The following is a 25,451-nucleotide window of genomic DNA, read 5'->3' as shown; positions in this document are numbered from 1 at the left end:
ACCTCAGCACCTGCCAAATGATTCTATCAATGAGCAGAAAATCTTTTTTGAAAGCCGTGTTGGTACAATCATTGGTCTGTAATCCTGTCCTGGTTTTTCATATTTTTCATAAAATATATCTTTTTAAACTCACAGTCCTGATTTGGTTGGAGATTTCAACATTGATTAAACTTCCACTGTAACTTCTTAATTGCGCTAACAGCATGGTCCTGGCACTCATCGCCTGCATCGTAATTGTTCCATGCGGACCTGCAGGATAAGCAAGAACTGAAGGAGGCCTCGAACCTCAGGGGTTAGGAATTATACATGGAGGTCATGCCTATGATGCAGGACTCTTACGAGATGGAAAGCAGAAAGAGATAGGGATCTGCCCAAGATGCTGCATCTGGAACAGGACCCATGGCTGAAGAGGCCCCGGCTGGAATCAGAACAGGAATCTCCAATACGGGGGTCTTTGCTGTCCCTTGATGCCCACAGCGACCCAGGGGGAAAAAAAAGGATAGCTGAGTTAGACTCATGAGAGGAAGAGGAGCTGACCTCTTCAGCTGGGGTGGATTCAGCCATGAGGTTATTGGAATAGAGGATCTGGGAGCCCTCATTATAAGAGTCTCACAAGCCTTGAGGCTGACTGAGGAGATGCCAAGGATGTGACACCTAAAGGGGATCCTATCCTGGCAGGGATAAATAAGCCTATCAGGGCATTTCCCATATATCTGGCTATCTAGGATATTTATTTATTTATTCTATTTAAGGTTTTTATATACCGGCATTCATGATAAAATCACATCATGCTGGTTTACATTAAAACAGTGGTGCATAGAAAGAAAAAACAAACTGGAACTGTAGTGCGGAAGAAAGCAGTTACAAAAAACAGGGATGCTTAAACTGGGAGAGGAAGGAAAAAGAAAAGGTTAATAGCATTTTAAATATTTACAACGAACAGTTAAATGAGCTGGTTGTATTATAGAACTTGAAGTTGAAGGACATTAGTTGGAGTCCGGATATGAATGGAGCTGAGTGGAACAAGGGCAAGTATAAAATCAGTTTCAAATAATCCTAAACATATTCATTAAAAAATATTTTATGCTTTTAAACAACTTACAAATCAATTATATAAACAATTAAATGTGTACCAGATGTGTTATGTGAGTGTACATTATATACGTCCCCTGCTAACTGACACAAATCTCAGGGTGAGCAGAACTCCAAAGCTCCCAGGTTTGGGGAGTACCTTGGAGTGAAGTGGGGAGAGAAGAAATTCAGCGACATAATATAGGACGAATGGAATAAGGAAAGGGGGAAAGAGAAGCAGGCAGGAAAAGGAGAAAGAAAGAAGAAGCAGCAGGACAACAGGATAGAAAGAGAGGAGAGAGATAAAAATATCTGTTCTGAAGGAAAAACTAAACTGAAATAGAAAAGAAAAAGGACACCAGAGTAAGAGAGAAAATAAAAAAGGAACAGAGACGAGCAGCAGAAAAAAAAAGAATCAGAGTCAGAAAATCAAACCAGTTATACTCACGAATGGACTCTGACTCTCCCAGGTTAAAGCACCATTAAGCTTTAACCCGTACGCCCTATGGCATCACTTCATATTTATTTCCTGCCTTATCTTCTTTCCAGCTTGTTGCAAGCTTCCAAGTTCTCTTCCCTGTTGATTGTAACTTTGACTCATTCCTACTTACTGTTTATCTTTCCTTTACTTGAATAGTTACCCCAGTTTTTTATTCTTGTTAATTGTAAACCGATCCGATATGGTTATTTACTATGAAGGTCGGTATATAAAACTGTTAAATAAAAAAATAAAATAATGTCTGGCAATTATTTTGTCTGATAGAATGTTAGTCAGGAAGAGTGAATTTCTGTGATCCTCACTGGACATGAACATGGATTTTGCAGAATACAGAAGCAGGAAATAAATAAGAAAGATGCTACATACTGGATGCATGGGGGTGGGGGCAGAGGCGTTTGAAGAAAGAAGGGGGGAAACTGTTTAGTGCAATCCCTGAGCTCTGGATGAGCAGAAACTAAAAGTCCCCAAGAATGGTGACAAGGAGGGGCTGAATTCTGAGGGTGACGAGGGGAGGAAAGGGTCAGTGGTGGGGGAGGAGGCAGTGTGATGTGGTAACTTTATCTAAAATGCCCAAATGAGCACGAGACCATAAATATTCAGGAGGAAGCAGAATGGGTTCCGCCCTGCGGTGACAGAGCTCAGTGTAAAGCTCCATTCACCTCTCCCTTCTGTTCTTACTGTAATCCTGTGCCCGCCCCCTGTGTGATGTCATCAAGCTGCGCCCAGCAGGAAGAGGAGCTGTCGAGTACTGGAGACAGAGTCCTAAAATCCTTTCATTTGCAGATTAACAGGAAACCACCCCCAAATCTCACCTTTTGCTCTTCTCTCCCTCTCTTTCCCCTCCTGAACTGCCCTGCAAAAGGCACTCGGCTCTTCAACCAGCCCGAGAAGGAGCCCCCAATTAATTTCTAATCCTGAAAGCAGCACAAGCAGAGAGGAAAATGCCTGCAGGAGCTTCTGCTCAGGTAACAGATTGCCCCCAATTTTGTGAATGGAAGGAGGGAGATCAGGATTCCCTCAAAGTGAGATTTTGTATCCCAGATTCTGTATGTAACTGTTTGGTTTCCATGTGCAAGAATGTGGCCGGCTACAAATTTACTTTAGTATTTTGTAAAATGGGCAGTTTACAAAATACGTGTATGTTTGTGTGGGAATATATGCTTTAATTCAGGCCAATACAGTACAGTGCGCTCATGTGAGCGCATCGTTTAGCATGCGATTGGCCTCGTGTTTTTGATGCGCATCTATTACCCCTTATATACGGGCCGATACAGTACAGTACACTTCGGGTTTGGACGCACATTTTCGACGTGCTAGCTTTACCCCTTATAAATAAGACATGATAGCGTGTCGAAAACACGCATCCAAGCCCCCCCCCCGAAACTAATAGCGCCCACAATATGCAAATGCATGTTGATGGCCCTATTAGTTATTCCCGCACAATTCAGAAAGCAAAATGTGCAGCCAAGCCGCACATTTTACTTTCAGAAATTAACGCCTGCCCAAAGGCTGGCATTAATTTCTACCGGCACTGGGAAAGTGTACAGAAAAGCAGTAAAAACTGCTTTTCTGTACACTCTCTGACTTAATATCATAGCGATATTAAGTCTGAGGCCCCAAAATTTAAAAAAAAATAAAAAAAAAATTTTAAATTGGCAGGCGGCCCACGGGTCGGAAGACGGACACTCAATTTAGCCGGCGTCCGTTTTCCAAACCTGTGGCTGTCAGCGGGTTTGACAGCCGACGCTCAATTTTTCCGGTATCGGTTCTCAAGCCTGCTGACAGCCATAGGTTTGGAAAATGGACGCCGGCTATATTGAGCGTTCGTCTTCCGACCCGAGGGCCGCCGGCCGATTAAAATTTTTTTTTTTTTAAATTTTTGATTTTTTTTAAATTTTGGGGCCTCCGACTTAATATCGCTATGATATTAAGTCAGACGGTGTACAGAAAAGGAGGTTTTTCTGCTTTTCTGTACACTTTCCCGGTGCCGGTAGAAATTAATGCCAGCCTTTGGGCATGCGTTAATTTCTGAAAGTAAAATGTGCGGCTTGGCTGCACATTTTACTTTCTGTATCGCGCTTATTGGCATGACTCCTCATTTAAATACTGAATCGCGCTCCCGGGAGAGTGGGCGCTCAACACGGAACCTCCGCTCTCCCGCGTTTATTTCTGTATCGGCCTGACTGTATATAGGCTTCTGCACATATTCATGCATCTATAGAATCTACATAAATCAATGGATTGAGTGCATGTACATTACTCCTCCATTTTAAATATATACATGCGTTTAATTTATGCAGGAAAATTAAATAGGATTTACCTGCATAATTTGGCTTTTACATGTGTAAGTCAGTGTATTTTAAAACATACACACATGAGTGAAATTACCAGTTTTACCGATTAGCCCACCAGTTCACCCAGTCCTTCTTCAGCTTATTGAGAGCCTTCTGGTTCTGAAGCCTGAAATCTGAGTTTACCCAGACTTCCCACTTGGCCAGTAGTGAACAGTTAACACTTTTATTATTAATTACACCAGATAATTAGAAGATGAAAAAGTTACGCAAATGAATGCACACATATACATGTGATTGCATCTATTAAAATTACAAGTTGCATGTATAAGTGTTGTCCCCAGAAAGCCCCTTTTTATATGTGTGTGTTTGTGCGTACATTGAACATTTTTAAAATACTGATTGTGCAAGTAGAGGCTACTTAAGTGCATATCTGATAAATTTTATGTGCATAACATTTTGAAAATTCACTTTAAAGTCTGGGATTTGGTGTTGTGTGATTGTGAATTATGCACACCCACAAAACATCCCCCCTGCCCTGCTGAGTCCCAGCACTGGGAGGTCTCCTGATGCAGAAGGTGCTGAGTGTATTTCTGATTTGTGTTTCAGGTCCCAGTAACCTTTGAGGACATCGCTGTCTATTTCTCCCAGGAGGAGTGGGAGGATTTAGAACAATGGCAGAAGGAGCTTTACAAGGAGGTGATGAAGGAGAATTATCAGACCCTCATCTCACTGGGTAGGAGTCAATTTTACATTTTTAAGATCCTTAGGACGTCTTGATAAATATAGTTCTGATTGTGAGCTCTTCCTGCTGAGATTTTATCAAAAAGGGTGAGAATGTAAGTGAGTGCTGCACTGATCACTTTGGAGCCAGTTTAAGCTGTGATGAAACAGGACATTGCCATGGAATTCACTAAACTGTGGATCCTAAGAACTGCAGTTTTGTAAACCTCAGATTGCTGTGGCTGGCAAAGAATGTGTAATCTGTGTTAGAACAAAAGTTGATCATTGCCACGGGCTACACTCTTAAAGGGCCCACAAGCTGCTGTTGAATCCACTTCCACCCTAGCACCTTGTGTCCAAGGAAGCCCTGATGGCCTGTGGTAGCATCTCCCCTTCCCCCAACCTTGCTAGCCCATGAAGATTCAGTAGCCAGAGTCCCAGCCATTAACCCCACCCCATGGCCTCCAAATCTTGCTGTCCTAACCTTTTCCATTAACCCCACGCCCTCACTCCCCTGACCATCTTTGTTTTTAATTTAAAGTTTTTTATTGAACATAACTCATTATACAAATGAACTGTTAACATAAATATAATCAAGTGTATACATATTATATAACAGTTTTACAATAATGTATAAACAACATAGGTATCTAGTCACCAACGAATTAACAGATGCGGCTAAGTAGTATCTTGTTCTCTTAATAGTTTTGCAAGTTTTCGATTTTTGTTGTTTTGTCTTCCCACCGCCCTTCCCCCTTTTTGAGTCCCCTCCCCCCCCCCCCCTTTGCTCAAGTCTGCTAAATTCAGACAAATGTATTCAGAGATTGAAGAATCCAGTTGTTATGCTTCTCCAGCGGTGGCATGTATGTTACTCTTATGTCTTTTACATACATAGAAAAATAAATCCACTGCTAGGCAGCAAACAGATACCGAAGTACACTCCCCTGACCTTCCCCAAGTTACCAGCCCTGGGTCCACAAGGAGCAGGAGCGATTTTTCCAAATTGGTGCCAACTGACCCAAGGCTCTTCTTTGGAGGCTAGGAAGGGGTTAATACCCAGAGCTAATGGCTGGGGCTCTGGTTACTGAATATTTATGTGTTGATCAGTTTCAGAGGAGGAGGACAGGAGGGGACATTACATCAGGGCTTCTTTGGACACAAGGGGGTGAAGGAGAGGGAGGTTTCACTTCCTGGCCCTGAGAGCATCCCCTGGCACCTTAGTCTGGCAGGGCTCCCGGGGAGAGTAACTCTCTGCCTTTTGGGGTCTCACTAATCGTGTGTGTGTGTGAGAGAAAGGGGAGAGGTGATCAGTCCTGGGGAATGGGTGGGAGTGTGAAGAAGGGGTTCAGTGTGGGGGTGGATGGATGTGTGAGAGAGAGAGAGAGGGGCTTGGTGTATGAGTGTGAGAGGGAATCTGTGCTGCATAGAGAGAGGATGACTCCCCCCACCCCTCGAAAAATCTTCCCCATCCCGGATCTGCCCTTCTAATCCCAGAAATCTGGGCTATGGCCTTCTTCCTCCTCCCCTCCCAGTTCTGGATCCTCCTTTCTTCTGGCACCAGATCCCCCTCTCCTCCTTTCCTCCTCCTGCCATTTACACTCCTCTCCCTCTCTCATCTTTCCCTCAGTCTTTGATCCTTTCTCTCTTCCCTAAGAATGTTAACTGTAAATGATTTATTTCACTTTGGGTTTTTCATTTCATTTGATGTTTCAATTCTTTAAAATGAAAGAAACAAACAGTGCACGTGGCCTTTCATCCCCCCTCCCTTTCCTCACTGTCAGGCCGATTCAGTAAAGACCACGGGAGAGCGGGGTGATGCAGTATTTAAATTAGGCCCGGCGGTAGAAGATAGAAACGGGCAAAAGGAGGCGCTAGGGACACTAGCGCGTCCCTAGCGCCTCCTTTTGGCCCGGAGCGGCGGCTGTCAGCGGGTTTGACAGCCGACGCTCAATTTTGCCGGCGTCGGTTCTCGAGCCCGCTGACAGCCACGGGCTCGGAAATCGGGATGCCAGCAAAATTGAGCGTCCGGTTTTCGACCTGACAGCCGCCGGCCGACTTCAAATTTTTTTTTAATTATTTTTTTTTACTTTTTTTACCCTTCGGGACCTCCGACTTAATATTGCCATGACATTAAGTCAGAGGGTGCACAGAAAAGCAGTTTTTACTGCTTTTCTGTGCACTTTTCCGGTGCCCGAAGAAATTAGCGCCTACCTACTGAATCGCATGGGCATACCTAATAGGACCATCAACATGCATTTGATTGATGAGGGCGCTATTAGGTTCAGGGGGTGGGACGCGCGTTTTCCGCCTCTTACTGAATAAGGGGTAAGGGAAAACGCGCATCCAATGATGACGGAGCGCACTGTACTGTATCGGCCTGTCTGATGGCAGATCTTCGAGGAAGAGGTATAAAGCAGGGATGAAGTTACAGCAGCCAGTGGAGAGGAGAGGGGTCTCATGGTTGGAGCAGAGGCTGAGAAACAGGAAGCCAGGATTCAAATCCTCCTCCTCCCCCCACTGCTGCTCCTTGTGACCTTGAGCAAGTCCCTTCTCCCTCCATTGCCTCAGGTACCAACTAAGAGTTACATTTATCAAGCCGAGTTAGGGCTAAAATGCGCATCCTGAACATATCCAGATCAGTCCAGACAAGTGGGTTTATGCATCCCTACCAGCAGATGAAGGCAGAGAAGAAAAACTTTGAGGCGCTGCTACATAACCGAGAGGGCCGCCTGCAGTCCCTCAGTATTTCTCTTTCTCCAGCAGATGGTAGAGGTGCAAACCTGCATTTCTCACTGATTTGTGAGACTTGGAGATTTTGGATTTGGATTCAGCTCCCCCGAGGTGCTAGGTTCCTTTGTGGGCCATCCCTCGGGTTGAGCCGGGCGACCGAGGGGTTGGATAACCTGTGGCTGTTGTGGCCTCGATAGCCAGGGGATTGGCTCCCTCTTGGTATCCCAAAGTCCCCTCCTATAAACCGCTGACTTGAGTCAGGGAAGTATTCCTTTTTTATTTTCTTGTTCTCTGAGGTAAGCTTGTTTCAAAAAAAAAAAAGACAAGACAGGAGAAACAGGTTTGAAGGAGCCAGGAGATTCGGCCTGTGGTACAGTGCCGGGGCAGTCAGCCAGCGGGAGCTTCCGTGGCCAACTGGAAGGAGAGAGCGAAAGAGGCCTTGTGAAATTAGTTTTCGCCAGCGGGGGAACCTGTGCTGAGCGCCGTGAGTGTCGCGCGGCATTAAGGCCATTTGCCGTTTTTCCTGTGCGCCGAAGGTGTCAGCCCAAGCTGCGCGGCTCGAAAGGGTAGTCACGTGTGCAGCCTGCCTCGCGATGGTGCGCCAGGGCCGACTGAATTTGCGGGCCTCATGGCAGACAAGCTGCGTGTGGAGGCTTGCAAGGCCTGCGGGCTCTGCTCTGCCCGCTTGAATTCTCGCTTCCTCTGCACAGGAGGGGAGGGGAATCTTCCCTTAAGGCTTCTAAGTCCAGGCAGGCTTCCCGATCCGCAGAGACCACAGCAAGCGTTAAAGGGGAGGGTCTCCGCTGTTGCTTCTGCTCCCGAGGGGGGATCGCAAACAGGGGGCCCCAGCCGATTGGGAACCTGGTGACTCCCTTCTCCTGACCATCCTCCACTTCCTGCCCCGTATGAGAGAGTGGGGGAGGGGAGTGGATTCGGAGTCCAGTCTGCCTGAGCAGGGGTTTGAAGGCCTGCGGGGGTTTTCCCTCGAATTTGTCCTGCTGATGCACAAAGCCTTTCTGGCTAGAAAGAGTGCAGGGGAGAGGAGATCCAGAAATAGAAGGCCAGGGCAGCCCAAGAGACCTAGGCTGGCTTTGGCGGGTGGTTCTGGGCACGTGCTCAAGCCCCTGGGGTTCTGTGGCACTGGGGCGGAGGGTGACGTCAGGGATCTGGATGACTCAGACGAGATGCAGGAGGATGCTGCGTCGCAACAGGGGAGCGGACCCAGTTGGGGACCTGGCTGGGGGGTCAGACCCCGGATCCAGATGTGAGCAAGGATGACCCGGATCTCATGGAGGGGACCGGGACCAAGGGAGATGACTCTGGAGTGGTCCTCCTGCTTAAGAAGGAGGAACTTCAGCCCCTCTTTCCACGGGTATTGGAAGAATTGGGGGTAAAGCTAACTCAGGAAGAGTCGGATAATCAGAGCGTCAGTCCGGTTCTGGATGGATGCGGGGAGCGACCAATGCCTTTCCCGTTCCTAAAAAGATTCAGAAGCTGATTAACCCGGGGTGGGATTTACCGGAATCAGGCCTGAAAGTCGGGAGGGTAGTGGCAAAGCTTTATCCCTTGCTAGAAGAGCATTTGGACCACCTTAAGAGTCCTAAGTTGGATGCGACGGTCTCTGCGGTAACTTAGAAGACTACAATTCTGGTGGCGGGGTCTGCCACTCTGAAGGATGTTCAGGACCCCAAATTGGAGATTCAGTTGAAGCGCATGTTTGAGGTGTCAGCCTTGAGTTTGCAAGCTGCGGTGTGTGCTAGCATGATTCAGCGGGCTTGCTTGTGCTGGATCCAGACGCTTCAGGAAAAGGCTTCATCTGGTGTGCTCACCCCTGTTCAGGTGGCTTGCCTGGGAGCTGGGATTATGTGGCAGATGCCTTGTATGACTTGGTGCGTACTTTGGCCAGGTGCATGGTCTCGGTGGTGGCTGCATGCAGACTTCTGTGGTTGTGCAATTGGTTGGCAGACATGTGGTCCAAGACTCAGCTATGCAATCTTCCTTTTAAGGGGAAGCTGCTTTTTGGGGAGGACCTGGATCAGCTGATGAAGTCCCTGGGGGAATCCAAGGGAAATAGACTGCCAGGGAATAAGAATGCAAATAGCAAGGTCTTTCCATCCCGTTCCCATTTTTGGGACTCAAGGAGATTTCAGTCTGGGAGAGGGACTTCCTTTTCGGGTTCCAAGCAGTCATCTGGTCACCAGCAGACATTTCAGAGTGCTGGTAGGTCCTCCAGAAGCAGGTCCGGTCAGGGGACCAAAGACAATAAGGCCTCCCAATGAAGCCAGGCTCGCCCACTCTTTGCTGGAAGTGGTAGGGGGCAGGTTGTCCCAATTTTATGAGGAGCAGGTCAAGATTATCTCAGACCAGTGGGTGCTGGAGGTTATAAGAGACGGTTACACCTTAGAATTTTCTTGTCCACTCAAGGAAGCCTTTCTGGAGTCCCATTGCTCTTCTCGAAACAAAAGGGAAGTGGTAGAGGAGACTCTCCAAAGGTTAATAAGCCTGGAGCCCATAATTCCGGTGCCGCTAAGCAGCAGGAATGGGAAAGGTACTCCATCTATTTTGTGGTACCGAAGAAGGAGGGCACCTTCCATCCCATCTTGGATTGCAGAAGATAAACTTAATCTTGCGGGTGCCGCGTTTCTGGATGGAGATGTTGGATATAATGATTGCGGCGGTCCACAAAGGAGAATTCCTGGCATCTTTGGATCTCACCAAAGCTTATCTGTATATTCCCATTTGAAAGGACCATCAGAAGTTTCTGCGGTTCAAGGTATTGGGTCAGCACTTCCCGTTTCAGGTCCTTCTCTTCGAGTTGGCCACGGTGCCCCAGACCTTCACAAAAGTGATGGTGGTGGTGGCGGCGGCAGCCTTGCGATGAGAAGGGATTCTGGTCCATCTGTATCTAGACAATTGACTTATCTGGGCAAAGACTGAGGAGGAGTGCGGTTGATCCATACAATGAGTGATGAACACCCTCGGCTGTCTGGGTTGGGTCATCAATGTGGCAAAGATTCACCTGGTCCCGTCTCAATCATTGGAATATCTAGGAGCCCGCTTCAATAGCCAGGAGGGTGGAGTGTACCTGACACCAGACAGACTGTCGAAGGTGCAGGTGACACAGCTATTGCGACTGCCAGTGCCAAGGGTCTGGGATAAGAACATAAGAAAATGCCATACTGGGTCAGACCAAGGGTCCATCAAGCCCAGCATCCTGTTTCCAACAGTGGCCAATCCAGGCCATAAGAACCTGGCAAGTACCCAAAAACTAAGTCTATTCCATGTAACCATTGCTAATGGCAGTGGCTATTCTCTAAGTGAACTTAATAGCAGGTAATGGACTTCTCCTCCAAGAACTTATCCAATCCTTTTTTAAACACAGCTATACTAACTGCATTAACCACATTACTTACAGGTGCTGGGATCCATGGCCTCGACGTTGGATCTGATTCCATGGGCCTTTGCTCACATGCGGCCGCTGCAGAAGGTGCTGTTGTCCAGATGGAATCCGATGTCGGAGCAGTTTTATCTACCATTGCCTCTTCTAGCGGAATATAGGTTCAGCCTTTCGTGGTGGCTGTTGAGGAGTAACCTGGAAAAGGGAGTGGATCTGGAGGCTCCGGATTGGTGATAGTGACCACAGATGCCAACCTCAAGGGCTGAGGAGCGGCAAAGGCATCCTGGTCCATCAATCGTCTGGAGACAATGGATGGCAGTGCACAGAGCCCTAGAAGAGTTTCTGCCTCTGGTTCATGGTAGCATGGTTCAAGTGTTTTCGGACAAAGTGACAATGGCATACATCAGCCATCAAGGAGCAATGAAGAGTCACACAGTGGCTCGGGAAACTCAGCTATGGTTTGTGTGGGCAGAGCGTCACCTCAAGGGAATTGCAGCCTCCCATGCAGCAGCTAGATCCTGGGGAATGGGAGTTGTCCCCAGAAGCCTGGAATCACATTTGTGCCAGATGGGGGGTTCCACAGATGGATCTTATGGCAACATGAGCCAATGCAAAGACGATAAGATTCTTCAGTCGCAGAAGGGAAACCGGTTCGGTAGGACTGGATGCTCTAGTGTACCCGTAGCCAAAGGGGATGCTTCTGTTTATGTTTCCTCCGTGGCCACTCATAGGTCATAGAAACGCATCCAGGGACAGTAGTGTTGGTGGCTCCAGAATGGCTGCAGCATCCATGGTTCGCAGTTCTGGTGTATCTGGCAGTGGTTGAACCTCTTCGGCTGGCTCATTTGCTGGGTTTATTGCGGCAGGGGCCCATATTTTCGGATCGGGAGGCTCACTTTTGTCTCGTAGCTTGGCTTTTGAGAGGCAGCGCTTGCGCATGAAGGGATAGTTAGAACCAGTAATTTACTACCCTTCCGCAGACGAGATGGTGTACATCAGGGTTTGGAAGGTTTTTGAGACCTGGTGTCTACAACAATGCCTGGATCCTCTGTCAGAGACAGTTCCGTATATTTTGTCCTTTCTACAGCAGGGCTTGTCCAAGGGTTTGGCCTATAATTCGTTCTGTGTCCAGGTTTCTGCCTTGGGTTGTCTCAGAGGCATGGTGCGGGGTAAGTCTTTGGCCTCCCATCCTGATGTCATCCAATTCCTGAAGGTGGTGAAACATGTATATCCTCCGGTTCGGAAAACGTGCCCAAATTGGAACCTCAGTTTAGTCTTGCGGGTTCTCTGTGAAGCAATCTTTGAGCCTTTAGGATGAGCTTCCTTGAAGGACCTTATGTTGAAGGCGCTTTTTCTGTTTGCGATTTGCTTAGCCAGATGGATTTCGGAACTTCAGGCTGTATCTTGTTGCATTCCTTTTTTGCATATTACTAACGACAGAGTGTCCTTGCATACGGTGCCTTCCTTTTTTGCCAAAAATGGTTTCTGCCTTCCATGTGAATCAGACAGTTGAATTACCGGGTTTCCCAGAATGGTCTAGAGATTCGGCGGAGAGTAGAGATCTCCATCTTTTGGATGTGTGTTGCATTCTGTTATGTTATTTGAAGGTCAATAATTCCTTTCAAAGATTGAACCATCTGTTTGTGTTTGATGGAGCGAAGAAAGGAGAGAAGAAAGGAGAGAGCGATTCCAAAGCTACTTTGGCTCGTTGGTTGAAAGAGGCTATTTGTTTGGCCTATATTTGTAAGGGTCAAACTATTCCGATGGGTCTGAAAGCGCATTTGACTAAAGGAAGGCTTTCTAATCTTTGGCTTGGGTACAGGTCAATACTGAGGGACTGCAGGTGGCCCTCTCATTTATGTAGCAGTGCCTCAAAGTTTTTAGTTCTCTGCCTCCATCTGCTGGCAGGGATGCATAAACCCACTGGTCTGGACTGATCTGTGGGATTACAGGAACGAAAATTAGCAGGTAAGAACCAATTTTCCTTTAAACAGTGTATATCACATGATATCATGCTTGTTTTAGACAAGATTCCTTCCCCTCTTGCATTGAGCTGCTTTGCATGGCATTTGCATGTATGAATTTTGCAAAACCATGCAAAGCAAGATCATGCATAGGTAATCTTATGTAAATTAAATAACATGAAGTTTGTCTGCCATGTTGTTTTATCTACAACTAGTTGAAAACCGCTAATATGCTGTGGGGGCAGTGAGTCTCTAATGCGGGTCCTGATGGCCCCATGGTAGATTTAAAGGGCCATGCGGCACAAGAAGTGAGTAAAGAATGCCCAAAGTTACCATGGGTCTGTTAACGATATAAAGACTAGATTCACTGAATCACGATGTTGTATCGCGAGAGGGGCTCAGTATCAGGGCAGGGGGGAGGCAATCCCATGATATTTTGCCCGTTCCCCGACAAAAATATTGCAGCAGTATCGCTGCGTGGTTTCGTCTGGCGGTAAAACTCTTGCGAGACAAAACAGCGCAGCAGAAGCCTGCACCGAGTCTAGTGGCAACCCCCGTCCGTCCCAGGGCAACCAGTCAAGGTGCCCGGCAACAGAAATTCAAACCATAAAAGGTCTGGTGAATTTGGGCCCATTCGCCGACCTTGCACCGTCGAGTGGTATTTTGGATTATGAAGCTGACCGGGGGGGAAGGAACTCCAGGCCCCTCAACTTTTGCGGATTGGCAAATTTAAAGGTATTGGGGTTTGGGAGGTTTAGAGAGGACTGATCTGGGGAGGGGGGCCCTACTGGCCTACTTTTTGTATTGTCAAGGGGGGGCCTCTAGCAATAAGAAGCTGGGGTCGTGAGGTATCGACGCAAGGCTGCTTTTACTTTCAGTTTTGGAATGGTTATGGCTGGGCGCCCAGGGTGGGGGGGTCTAAGAAGACCCCCCGATGGCTTTTGGTATTCTTCTAGGGAGCTGACTTCTTGCGCTGCACGGTCCTTTAAGGCCAAGTCAGCCCCTGTGCGTTGGGGCGTTGCCATTACACTTGGCACAGGCTCCCGCCGCGTTGTTTTGTCTCACGGACTCACCGTGATACTGCCGTGATATTTTGTTGGGGGAGGGGAAATTATCCTGAGAACGCCACCCTCCCCATCCCCTCTTGGGATTAAAACATTGCAGTTTAATGAATCTAGGTTCTAGATTGTAAGCCCTCCGGTGCAGGGACCTACCCCACTGTACCTGAAATTAGGCTTCTACCTAATGAATTGAGACTGATCATTTATTGCACTGGTTCATAGTTGGAGATAGACTGAAAAAAAATGAGCAAAGATATTTTATGTGATATTTTTGAGATGTGCAGGGCCATGAAACTGTTCCTCTTCGATTGAATGTTTTCATATTTTTGTTCACCGAAGCTGGTGAAATTGTTTATGCTGCAAAATTTCCTAAGTCTTGAATCTGGGGGAATTGCACTCAGGGTGATGATGAGAAACCTAATGCAGTGCTCTTACCCCAGGAACAGACTCTCCGACCATCGCCCCTGATATTATCTCCCACATTGAACGAGGGGAAGAGCCGTACATCAGGGATGAGCCGGGATCAGAGGAAAGAGGAACTGGGAGAAGCAGCAGCTCAGGTGAGTGCAGGAATAAGAGGGACCGGGGTAAAACTGCTGAGAGGAAGAGTGGAAGGAGCAGCTGGGAACTGCAGAGACCCCTGCACAAGCTCCTCTGCAGATCTCTGTAATCACTCGCAGGGTTTCTGTTACAGGCAGCAGTCACATAGGTCGGAGCTTCCCTATCTTGATGTGTTGCGGTAGCAGCAGCCCTGTCTCAGTGCTCTCCTCCCTTCATCCCACAGGCAGGAGGAGAGCAGCAGTGCTTGATGCCCCATCTGCAGCCTCCTCTGGCTTTGTTCTCTTCCGTTTGAATGTGCAGGGCCCCCCCAGACGTGTAGCACAGACCTGCTCCGCTCATGCAAACATGAGTGTGAAGCCAGCAGAGGAGGGAGCAGACATGAAAAGAAATGCCGCTCTCCTCCTGCTGGCCTGTGGGAGAGGGGGGTCGTAAGAGAGGATCATTCAGGGGAGCAGGAAAAGAGGATAATTACTTCCATCAGCACTGCCACTGCCTACATCAACACCCCCAATACTGCCCTTTCTTGGCTGGCCTGCTTCCCCCTGATACAGACACTGGGAAGGCTGCCGGCACTCATTGTCTCCTCATCCAGTTGCATATATATTTTCAGCCCTGGCTTTCACAGGGATCTTGTGAGGAGGAAGGCTTGTTAAGAGAGAGGATGGGGGAAAGGATCAGGGAGGAAGCTAGAGATTTGGAGGGAGAGGGAGTCAGAGAAGATCGCGCAGGGATCGGATGGCGTGAGGATCCTGTGCAATTTGGATCGGTGTGCCAGAACAGTTTCACAAATTAGGTGTGCCGTGCAATAAAAGAGGTTGAGGAGCACTGACACAGGACGTCACTTCCCCAACTGAGTCACCTTAAACTCAAGTCGTTTAAGGAAAAGATCCTCATTTGGAATGGGCCTTAGTAATATACCAAAAAAACCCCAAGAGCCGTATTAGCCCTGAGGCAGCTCTCTGAGCTTGAGACTATATTAAGGCAACATATATTTGGAAAAGCAACTGAAAATTAAAAACTTGGCAAAGAAAAATTGGTATGGAAATTAGGCTAAAGGAGATAATATGTAAGTAGCATAACAGTCAAAAATTTTAGTTTATATAAAATATAATAAATATCAACATCTCATAAAGCTGTAATAGAGCATCATATATAACTTAACGACGGTATAGAAAAGATTTTTTTAAATCTAATTATAAACATTAATTCTATAGTATCAAAAGCTTAAATATAAGGAAGCTAAATTCTTTTAGATATTTCAAACAAATCCTAATAATCTATCAGGTATTAATAGAGATCGACTTGTTCTTTCTTTCCATTAACTATTTAATATTCTACCCACAAAAAGCCAGCATTTCATAGCGTTATCAGAGTGTTAGGAGAATTAGGAGCAAGACTATGAACTGGCATCAGTAGCATGGGATCTTCTTAGTGTTTGGGTAATTGCCAGGTTCTTGTGGCCTGGTTTTGGCCTCAGTGGGAAACAGGATGCTGGGCTTGATGGACCCTTGGTCTGACCCAGCATGGCAATTTCTTACGTTCTTAACACCACTAACGGGTGTTCTGCTCATCCTGCAGCAAACAAGAAGTGTCCCAAATAAACCTCACCATTAAAAAGCACATCAGATGTCATATGTTCTGTATTCTCCAATTGTAACTCAGACCCCAGAAATCAAACCACAAGTCGGAGAACAAAGGTGATGCATTGGCCACTCCCGCATTCATAAATTAGCCAAATGTCCAATCCAAAGCTTCACCTTCCCTCCCCTCCCTCCTAATTAAGCAGACTCAAAATGGCTATCTCTATTTAGCCCGATGAATTAAAGGGGAGCTCATTAATTCACTGATTCTCAACCAAATCTTCCTGAGGACCTCCATCAAAACTCCACCTGTGCTCATGGACAGAATGAATCTGACCCCCAACAAAATCCCGATTACTATTGCTATAACGTTCCACAGAAGAGTTGTCTGGAGTTTGTGGGGGTCGGAGATATTCTGCCTATGAGACTTAGTTGAAGTTTTGAATATGGCTGTCAGGTTTCTGGCTTATTTTGTATTTATCTAGCAGAGGTCCTTTATTAGATCAGAAGAGAACAACTGTACACAATCGCATAGTAATGCACCAAGAAAAAACACGTTACAAGGTGGCTCTTCTTAATTTCCCACTTTTCAGCGCTCTGCTCTTGTATTCAGCAGGTGGTCCTCCTCTTTTTCATGTGAAACATCTATTTAACCAGTGCAGCACACAAATATAAACCACACACACGCTTCCTCCCCCATAAATACGGCTCACGGGTGTATAATCCAAAGAATAGAATGATGGCGCTAACTCAAGTCTTCCCATAGACCTTATGAAAGGGTTCCCGGACTCTGCAGAAATTCGGCAGTTTATTCTTCTGCTGTGCAATTATTTAATTATCATTTTCACATTATGTGCATTCCATAATTTAAGAAAGTGGATCTCCTATAGAATGAGAATGGGAGCACTCATATTGTGGGCAATCGCACCTTAGTTATCATGTGTAAAGCTTTCATTATAATCAATAGTCCTTTTTAAATTTACAGAAAATTTACAGAAAAGTCATTCAGTGATTAACATATTAAGGGGTAGATTTTAAAAAATTGCGCGATCGCGTACTTTTGTTCACGCACCAGGCGCGAACAAACGTACGCTGGATTTTATAAGATACTTGCGTAGCTGCACGTATCTTATAAAATCCGGGGTCGGCGCGCGCAAAGTGGTGCACATTTGTGCAACCTGCGCGTGCCGAGCCCAGCGCACGCTGCCTGTTCCCTCCGAGGCCGCTCCGATTTCGGAGGGAACTTTCTTTGGCCCTCCCTTCCCCTACCTAACCCACCCCCCCCACCTTTGTCGGCAAAGTTACACCTGCTGAAAGCAGGTGTAACTTTGCGCGCGCCGGCCGGCAGCCCCGGTCCGTGTTCCGGTCCCGGGGGCTGGTCCGGAGGCCGCGGCCATGCCCCCGGAACGAAATCACGCCCACGTTGCCGCCCCCGAAACGCTGCATCATTTTAGATGCGCGCCCCCCCCCCCCGACACACCCCTTTTAGAAAGCCCCGGGACTTACGTGCATCCCGGGACTTTATGTGCGTCGGCGGCCTATGCAAAATAGGTGTGCCGGCATGCGAGTGCCCTGTGTGCGTAAATCCGGAAGGATTTACGCGCGCAGGGCTTTTAAAATCCGCCCCTTTGTCATTTATCATTTTCAATATGCAAACGAAACACCTTCTCAGCCCTTTTGTTCCTGGGTCAATATACGGTAAATGCCAGATGACAATAATAGTTTTATCTTGCTGTGGCTCACAAAAACCTCTCAAGTTTCTAACACCGTTCTGCTTAAGTGTAGAATCTAGAGCAGTGCCACTCCCAACGGGGACCACATTTGGGTGCCATAATCCAAGCCTCTCTCAGGGGAAAGGTTGATGGCCATCTGGTGATGTGATATATTTATTTATCTATTCTTCTATCCATCCATCCATATCTGATTACTCACCATCGTAGCGAGATGAGCAGAAGACAGTACCGTCCTTCCCTGGGAAGAAAAGAAAAGCTATTTATCAATTCTAAACTTTCAGCCACAGTCGCATGACTGTTTATATCCAACTTAAAAGCAGCTCATTTTATACCAGTCAAAAAGTAGGGAACGCTATATCATCCAGTCACAGACAGGGAACTATTCAGAGGCATAATCAATATAAAAGTGTAAATGAGCAAGAAATCCCCTAAACCTGAATGGTGAACTGAAAATGCAAAAATAACTGAGTCCACATTATGGGGTACATTTTCAAAGGGGTACGCGCGTACCCCCCGAAAACCTACCCCAAACCCCCCCCCTGCGCGCGCCGAGCCTATTTTGCATAGGCTCGGCGGCGCGCGCAAGTCCCGGGGCTTGCATGGAGGGGCGTGTCGGGGGGCGTGCCGGGAATGACGCGGTGTTTCGGGGGCGTGTCCGGGGGCATGACAGCGGCCCCTGGACCGGAACATAGAGCGCGGCAGCTGTCCCGGCGCGCGCAAAGTTACGCCTACTTCGAGCAGGCGTAACTTTCGTGATAGAGGTAAGGGGGAGGTTTAGATAGGGCCGGGGGGGGGGGTTAGGTAGGGGAAGGTGAGGGGAAGGTGAGGGGAGGGCGAAGGAAAGTTCCCTCCGAGGCCGCTCCGATTTCGGAGCGGCCTCGGAGGGAACGGAAGCAGGCTGTGCAGCTCGGCGCGCGCAGGCTGCCGATTTTGGGCAGCCTTGCGCGCGCCGACCCCGGATTTTAATGGATACGCGCGGCTACGCGCGTATCTATTGAAATCCCACGTACTCTTGTTCGCACCTGATGCGCGAACAAAAGTACGAGTGTGCGCAGATTTATAAAATCTGCCCCCATGTTTATATCATATGGATTAAATATAGTTCTCCCCCATTCTGCTTCTTTATTGAAATGCTTAGGATGTACAGTGGATGAAAAATCCACCATTATTCCCGCATGGTAAGTGAGGAGGCTGTATCTCCTCCTTCCCGAGACAAATGAACCTGATCTGTGATAAACCTGAGCTGTAGCTGAAGATAGTATGTTTGTATCTAAGTGGAATGCTATGTTGAATAAATATTCACTGGACCTTATGACCTTAATTGTTGAAACCACGCCAAACAATGTTGCAATGATTAGGTCACAGTTTATTTATTTATTTATTTATTTATTTATTTTAAATCTTTTCTATACCGTCGTTCGGTGGGGACCATCACAACGGTTTACAGTAAGGCACATAAGTAATGATACTAAAATTTGTCAGTTTACACAGGTGCCATAAAGTTCGGTAACATAGTTTGTAATCAATGGTAAATGTGATGAAGGTCTCTCTATCTCAGTTTTTGAGTATAAAACTATCTTTATAATTGTAACTTATCCTGTAGTGATGAGCTTTCTATTAAAAACTACACGCTTAGGGGCGGATTTTAAGAGCCCTGCTCGCCTAAATCCGGGCGGATTTAGGCGAGCAGGGCCCTGCGCGCCGGTGCGCCTATTTTACATAGGCGCACCGGCGCGCGCAGAGCCCCGGGACTCGCGTAAGTCCCGGGGTTTTCAGAGGGGGGCATGTCGGAGGGCGGGCCCGATCCGCGCGGCGTTTTCGGGGCGTGTCGGGAGCGTTTCGGGGGCAGGCCCGGGGGCGTGGTTACGGCCCGGGGTGGACCGGGGCGTGGCCGCGCCTCCGGACCCGCCCCAGGTCGCGTCCCGGCGCGCTAGTGGTCCGCTGGCGCGCGGGGATTTACGTCTCCCTCCGGGAGGCGTAAATCCCCCGACAAAGGTAAGGGGGGGTTTAGACAGGGCCGGGCGGGTGGGTTAGGTAGGGGAAGGGAGGGGAAGGTGAGGGGAGGGCAAAAAAAAGTTCCCTCCGAGGCCGCTCCGATTTCGGAGCGGCCTCGGAGGGAACGGAGGTAGGCTGCGCGGTAATTTGCTTTCAGCAATCCCTGAGTAGGAATTGGACCCTGGCTTCCCTGGTTCAGGGCCCATTACTCTGACCACTAGGCTACTACTCCACTCTACTAACAGAAGTAAGTGACATTTCAAGACTGACAATTCTTATTTCTGCTTCCTCTGTTTTAGTCATATTGTCCTGCACTGTTTGAACTAAGCAGGCCACTTTCTCTACAATAATGCCAAGCCGAGTATCCAATTTAGTAGAAATCTTATTGGCGAAACTTTCCATTAATTTTACAGTGTGTGGAGTGCATTCACCGGCCTCTAGATCCTGGGGCCCATCATCTTCGTCCGATGCCATCTCCACATGACGCAGGGGCTCTGCAGTGGCAGATGTACTAGTTTTTTTTCTTCTTAGCAGCCTGATTGGCCAACACTGAAGGAACAGAATGTCTGCCTTGACCTTTGGATAAAGACATGCTACTCCCGGGGTCCCGTCTTATTACTAGGATGGCTGGAAAAAAAATCAATTTTAGATGGGCGCACAAGCGGGCGTCTGCTGCTTCAATTAGAGCATAACTAGAAGTTCTCAAAAACATAGGCACTTTTGAAATGGAAAATAATGTGCAAGGATTTTACATTTTAAATAAGGGCAAATTATTTGGATACAATTTAGAAGAAGAGCATGTTAGAGCTGTTTATTAATGTTTTGAATTGTATGTGTGTTTTAATCTTTGTATTTCAATGTTTTTTTTTGTGATCTGCAGTGATCAATGTTTGATTGGAATTTAGCCGAATGCAAGCTTACATAAATAAGAAATTGCAGTCTAGGCGCAATCTTTTCCTTTCTCCCAACGAGGTGTTAAAAGTGCGCTCATATCTTTAGACACGTTGAAAGACAAGACACAACATTACAGGCCAATGTTATGACACAATGATTGTAAACCTTTCACACTGTTCTTTTCAGGGGAATAGCAAGAAGACAACAAGAAAAAGCAAATGTTATTGTAATACTGAACTCATTAAACTGTCCTTCTTCTACAGTAATGCCCAATGTTTACTTTTTTTTCTAGAAAATGACGATCCCAGATACGATAATACAGAGGTACATCACTGGGTGCTAAGTGAGAATCCAGAAGGGAACAAGATGTTATCAGAAAAAGATGCAGAGGATATTTTGTCAAGTTTTGAGTGTGGAACAACGTGCAGGAATCAAACTATCAAAGAAAAGAAGCAAAGAAATTTTACAGGAGACTCTGCTCTGAGTGAGCAAAGTGCCAGAAATATCCCACATAAAGTGGAAGAGCATAGAAACCACATAACAGAAGAAAAATGTGTATGTGATGCACATGGGATACTCGGGGATTCTGTGACTGTGAAATCAGAGCAGAGATTTCACACTGAAGAGAGACCATCTACATCTGCAGACTGTGGGAAAACCTTCAGTCAGAAGGGAGAACTACACGTACATCAGAAACCATGCACAGGAGAGACACCTTTTACATGTTCTGAGTGTGGAAGAGGTTTCAGTAGTAAGCAAGAACTAATGGAACACCAGGAAATCAACAAAGGAGAGAGACAGTGTATAAGGGCCAAGCATTCAGAAAGCTTTATTACTAAAGCAAGCCTCACAAAATACAAGATAAACTGCACAGAAGAGAGAACAGTTTTATGTACAGAAAGTGATGACTTCATCCATCAAAAAGAAAACCTCACAAGAGACCTAACATTCTACCAAAGCGAGAAGCAGAATTCAAATACAGAATGCAATAAAAGCTTCTTTTCAAGACATAAGGAATCCCATACTGGTGCAAAATCATTCTCTTTTACACATTCTGAAAAACACTTCAGTAGGAAGGTAGACCTCTCACAACACCAGAACATCCATGGCGCAGGCAGACAATTACAATATACTCAGCTTAGTAAAAACTTTAGTCAGAAGGAACACGTCCCAAGCTATCAGCGACTCCAGACAGGAATTAAACCGTTTATATGTAGCAAATGTGGTAAATGCTTTAGTCACAAACAAACTCTTGCAATCCACAAGAGAACACACACAGGACTGAAAGCATTTATATGTAGTGAGAGTGGTAAAAGCTTTACCTGGAAGGAACACTTCACTATCCACCAGAGAAACCACACAGGAAAGAAACAATTTACATGCACTGATTGTAATAAAATATTTAGACGGAAGGCACATCTCACAATCCACCAAAGAACACACACTGGTGAGAAACCATTTACATGTGCCGAGTGTAATAAAAGCTTCAGTCATAAGCAAGCTCTCACAATTCACCAGAGAATCCACACAGGAGAGAAACCATTTTCATGCCCTGATTGTGGTAAAGGCTTTAGTCGGAAGCCACACTTCATAACCCACCAGAGAATCCACACTGGAGAGAAACCATTTATTTGCACTGAGTGTGGCAAAAGTTTGAGTTGCAAACATAGTCTCAATATCCACCAGCGAATCCACACTGGAGAGAAACCATTCACATGCGTCGACTGTGGCAATAGCTTCAGACATAAGTGCTCCCTTCTAATCCACCAAAGAAAACACAAGGGAGTAAAACCATTTGCATGTACTGAGTGTGGTAAAAGCTTTAGTCATAAGCAAACACTCACTGCTCACCTGAGAATTCACAAAGGAGTAAAACAGTTTATATGTTCTGAGTGTGGTAAAGGTTTTATTCGTAAGGAATACCTCACGCTCCATCAAAGAACCCACACTGGAGAGAAACCATACACTTGTGCTGAGTGTGGTAAATGCTTCAGTCATAAGAAAACTCTCACAGATCACCACAGAGTCCACACTGGAGAGAAACCATTCACATGTGCTGAGTGTGGCAAAAAGTTCAGTCAAAAGTACCCTCTAACAGTCCACCAGAGAATTCACATAGGAGTGAAACCATTTATATGTACTGAGTGTGGTAAACGCTTTATTGAAAAGAAAGATCTAACCCTCCACCAGAGAAGCCATACAGGAGAGACACCATTTACATGTACTGACTGTGGCAAAAAATTTAATCGGAAAACAAATCTCAATACCCACCAAAGAATCCACACTGGAGAGAAACCATTTACATGTACTGACTGTGGTTGTACTTTCAGCCATAAGCAAAATCTCACAGTTCACCAGAGAATCCACACTGGCGTGAAACCGTTTATATGTGCTGAGTGTGGTAAAAGTTTCAGTGATAAAAAAAATCTCACAAACCACCAGAGAATCCACAAAGGAGTGAAACCATTTATATGTTCTGTGTGCAGTAAAAGCTTTATTCGGAAACATTACCTCACACTCCACCAGAGAACTCACACTGGAGAGAAACCATTCACATGTGCTGAGTGTGGTAAATGCTTTAGCCATAAGCATACTCTCACCTCCCATCAGAGAATCCACACTGGAGAGAAACCCTTCATATGTTCTGAGTGTGGTAATAGCTTCAGGCATAAGTGTTCTCTCACCATCCACCAGAGAATTCACAAAGAAGTGAAACCTTTCATATCTACTTAGTATGGTAAAACCTTTATTCAGAAGGAACACCCACACCCGCCAAGAAAAGCCACACAGGAAAAACACCATTTATACGTACTGACTGTGATTTAAAATTTAATTGTAAGGCAAACTTCAAAGCCCGTTGAACTCACACAGGAGAAAAAACATTTAAATGTGCCAAGTGCAGTAAACACTTCAGTCATAAAGAAACTCTTACAGATTACCAGAGACTCCACATTAGAAAGAAATCCTAGACAGGGTTGAGTGTGGTAAAAGCTTCAATCATTAGCAAACTCTCACAGGTCACCAGAGAATCATAAGTGCGTGAAACAATTATATATTTTCTAAGTGTGGTAAAAACTTTATTCAAAAGGAACACATCACACTCGGCCAGAGAAGACACACTTGAGGAAAACTATTCACGTGTACTGGGTGTGGTAAATGCTTCAGTCAAAAGAAAACTCTCAGACTAAATTAAGAATTAACTAAAGAAAAACCCTTCACATGTTCTGAGCATGGTAAAAGTATCAGTCAAAACTATTGTCTCACATTCCACCAGAGAATTTATATGTATTGATTGTGGTAAAAGTTTTATTCAGAAGGAACACCTCACACTCCACCAGAGAAGTCATACAGAAGAGACACCATTTATATGTACTAACTGTAGTAAAAAAAAAATTAATTAGAAAGCAATCCTCAAAACCTACTGAATTTATACTGGAGAGAAAGCATTTACATGTAATGAGTGTTGAAGAAGCTTTAGTGATAAGTACATTTTTACAATACACCAAAGTATTCACACTGGCATGAAATATTCATATATGCAGTGTGGTAAAAGCTTTAGTAATAAACAGCTCTCATAGTCTACCAGAAAACCCACAGAGGAGTGAAATGATTTATATGTTCTTAGTGTAATAAAATCTTTATTTGGCACACTCCACTAGAGAATCCACACTGGAGAGAAACCCTTCACATGTGCTAAATGTGGTAAAAGCTTCATTGCGAAGGCACATCGTAAGAGCCCCAGAGCATTCACATAGAACAGAAAACTTTTACATATACTAAATGTAGTAAAAGCTTCAGACACTGGTCATACCTCATAATCTAACTTACTATACAAGAATAGGTCCTGTATAGTTAGTATTAACCCCTGCTGGTATTATAAAAAGTGCAAACACCCAATTAGGTTCAGTAAGCACACAGTCAGTTTTAATCATATACCAGATTTATGCCTAGTCCTCAAAACATTTTGTTTTGTTTTGTTTTTTTATTGCAACTAAAATCACTATGAGGGCTGCAGCTATTATCAAAGTCCATAGACAGCACGTGTTAAAATCATGTATGTCAACAATAGTTTTAACTTCTCCATAGCAGTCATGTTCTAAGTATTATGAAACATTTTCTGCTTGCTTCTGAAGCAGGCATGATCCATGTCGAAACACTGGCAGTGTTGGACTGAGACTCCCTGTGATTGTTTGATGGTGAAGTTCACCAGCTATTGATGACTGCTGACATGCGCTCAAGTTAAGTATTGATCATATAAATATTTTTTGTACATCTCAACCTAAATACAGGTCTCAGGGAGCGCTAATTAAAACTATTGTTGACATACATGATTTCAACATGTGCTGTATATGGACTTTGATAATAGCTGCAGCAAGCATAGTGATTTTAGATGCAATAATAAATAAATAAATAAATGTTTTGTGGACAAGGCATAAATCTGGTATGTGATTAAAACTGAATGTGTGCTTGCCGAACCTAATTGGGTACTTGCACTTTTTATGATACTAGCAGCGGTTAATACAAACCATATAGGACCCATTCTTGTGTAGCAACTTTGATTATGTATTTATTGTTTTGAATGGGTGAGTGGGCTTCCATTATGTTGTAGTTGATACCTCATAATCCACCAGAAAATGCACACAGAATTTAAGCTATTTGCATGTACTAAATGTAATAAAAGCTTCATTCAGAAGACAAAACTCACTAATCTACAGAGAATCAACACTAGAGTTAAACCATTTACCTGTTTTAAGTGTGATAAAATCTTCAGGAGAAAGGAAGACCGCATGAGATATCAGAGAATCCATGCAGAATTCAAACTCTTTAATTGTACTGAGTGTAGTGAAAGCTTCAATCAGAAGACAAACCTCACAAGCCACCAGACAATCCACAATGGAGTGAAACCGTTTACATTTACTGTGTGTAATAAAAGCTTCAATCACAAGCAAGCT

The 25,451-nt window shown here is 45.6% G+C and overlaps 2 protein-coding genes across 3 annotated transcripts in view; both read left to right on the top strand.

The window, feature by feature from the left end:
• Positions 1 to 25,451, top strand: part of LOC115083857 (zinc finger protein 271-like) — a 634,158-nt gene that overhangs the window by 569,174 nt on the left and 39,533 nt on the right. The window lies entirely within an intron of this gene.
• Positions 2,281 to 24,356, top strand: LOC115083865 (zinc finger protein 665-like). Its single transcript, XM_029587912.1, has 4 exons — positions 2,281 to 2,535; positions 4,471 to 4,597; positions 14,177 to 14,296; positions 20,792 to 24,356. Exons 1-4 carry the CDS (start codon positions 2,512 to 2,514, stop codon positions 23,230 to 23,232), a joined length of 2,712 nt encoding a protein of 903 aa, XP_029443772.1. The 5' UTR covers positions 2,281 to 2,511; the 3' UTR covers positions 23,233 to 24,356.

This window comes from Rhinatrema bivittatum, chromosome 2, assembly GCF_901001135.1.
Source record: "Rhinatrema bivittatum chromosome 2, aRhiBiv1.1, whole genome shotgun sequence".
Classification (NCBI taxonomy): Eukaryota; Metazoa; Chordata; class Amphibia; order Gymnophiona; family Rhinatrematidae; genus Rhinatrema; species Rhinatrema bivittatum.
The sequence above is the reverse complement of the archived record's forward strand: the minus strand, read 5'-3'. Positions and strand labels throughout refer to the sequence as shown.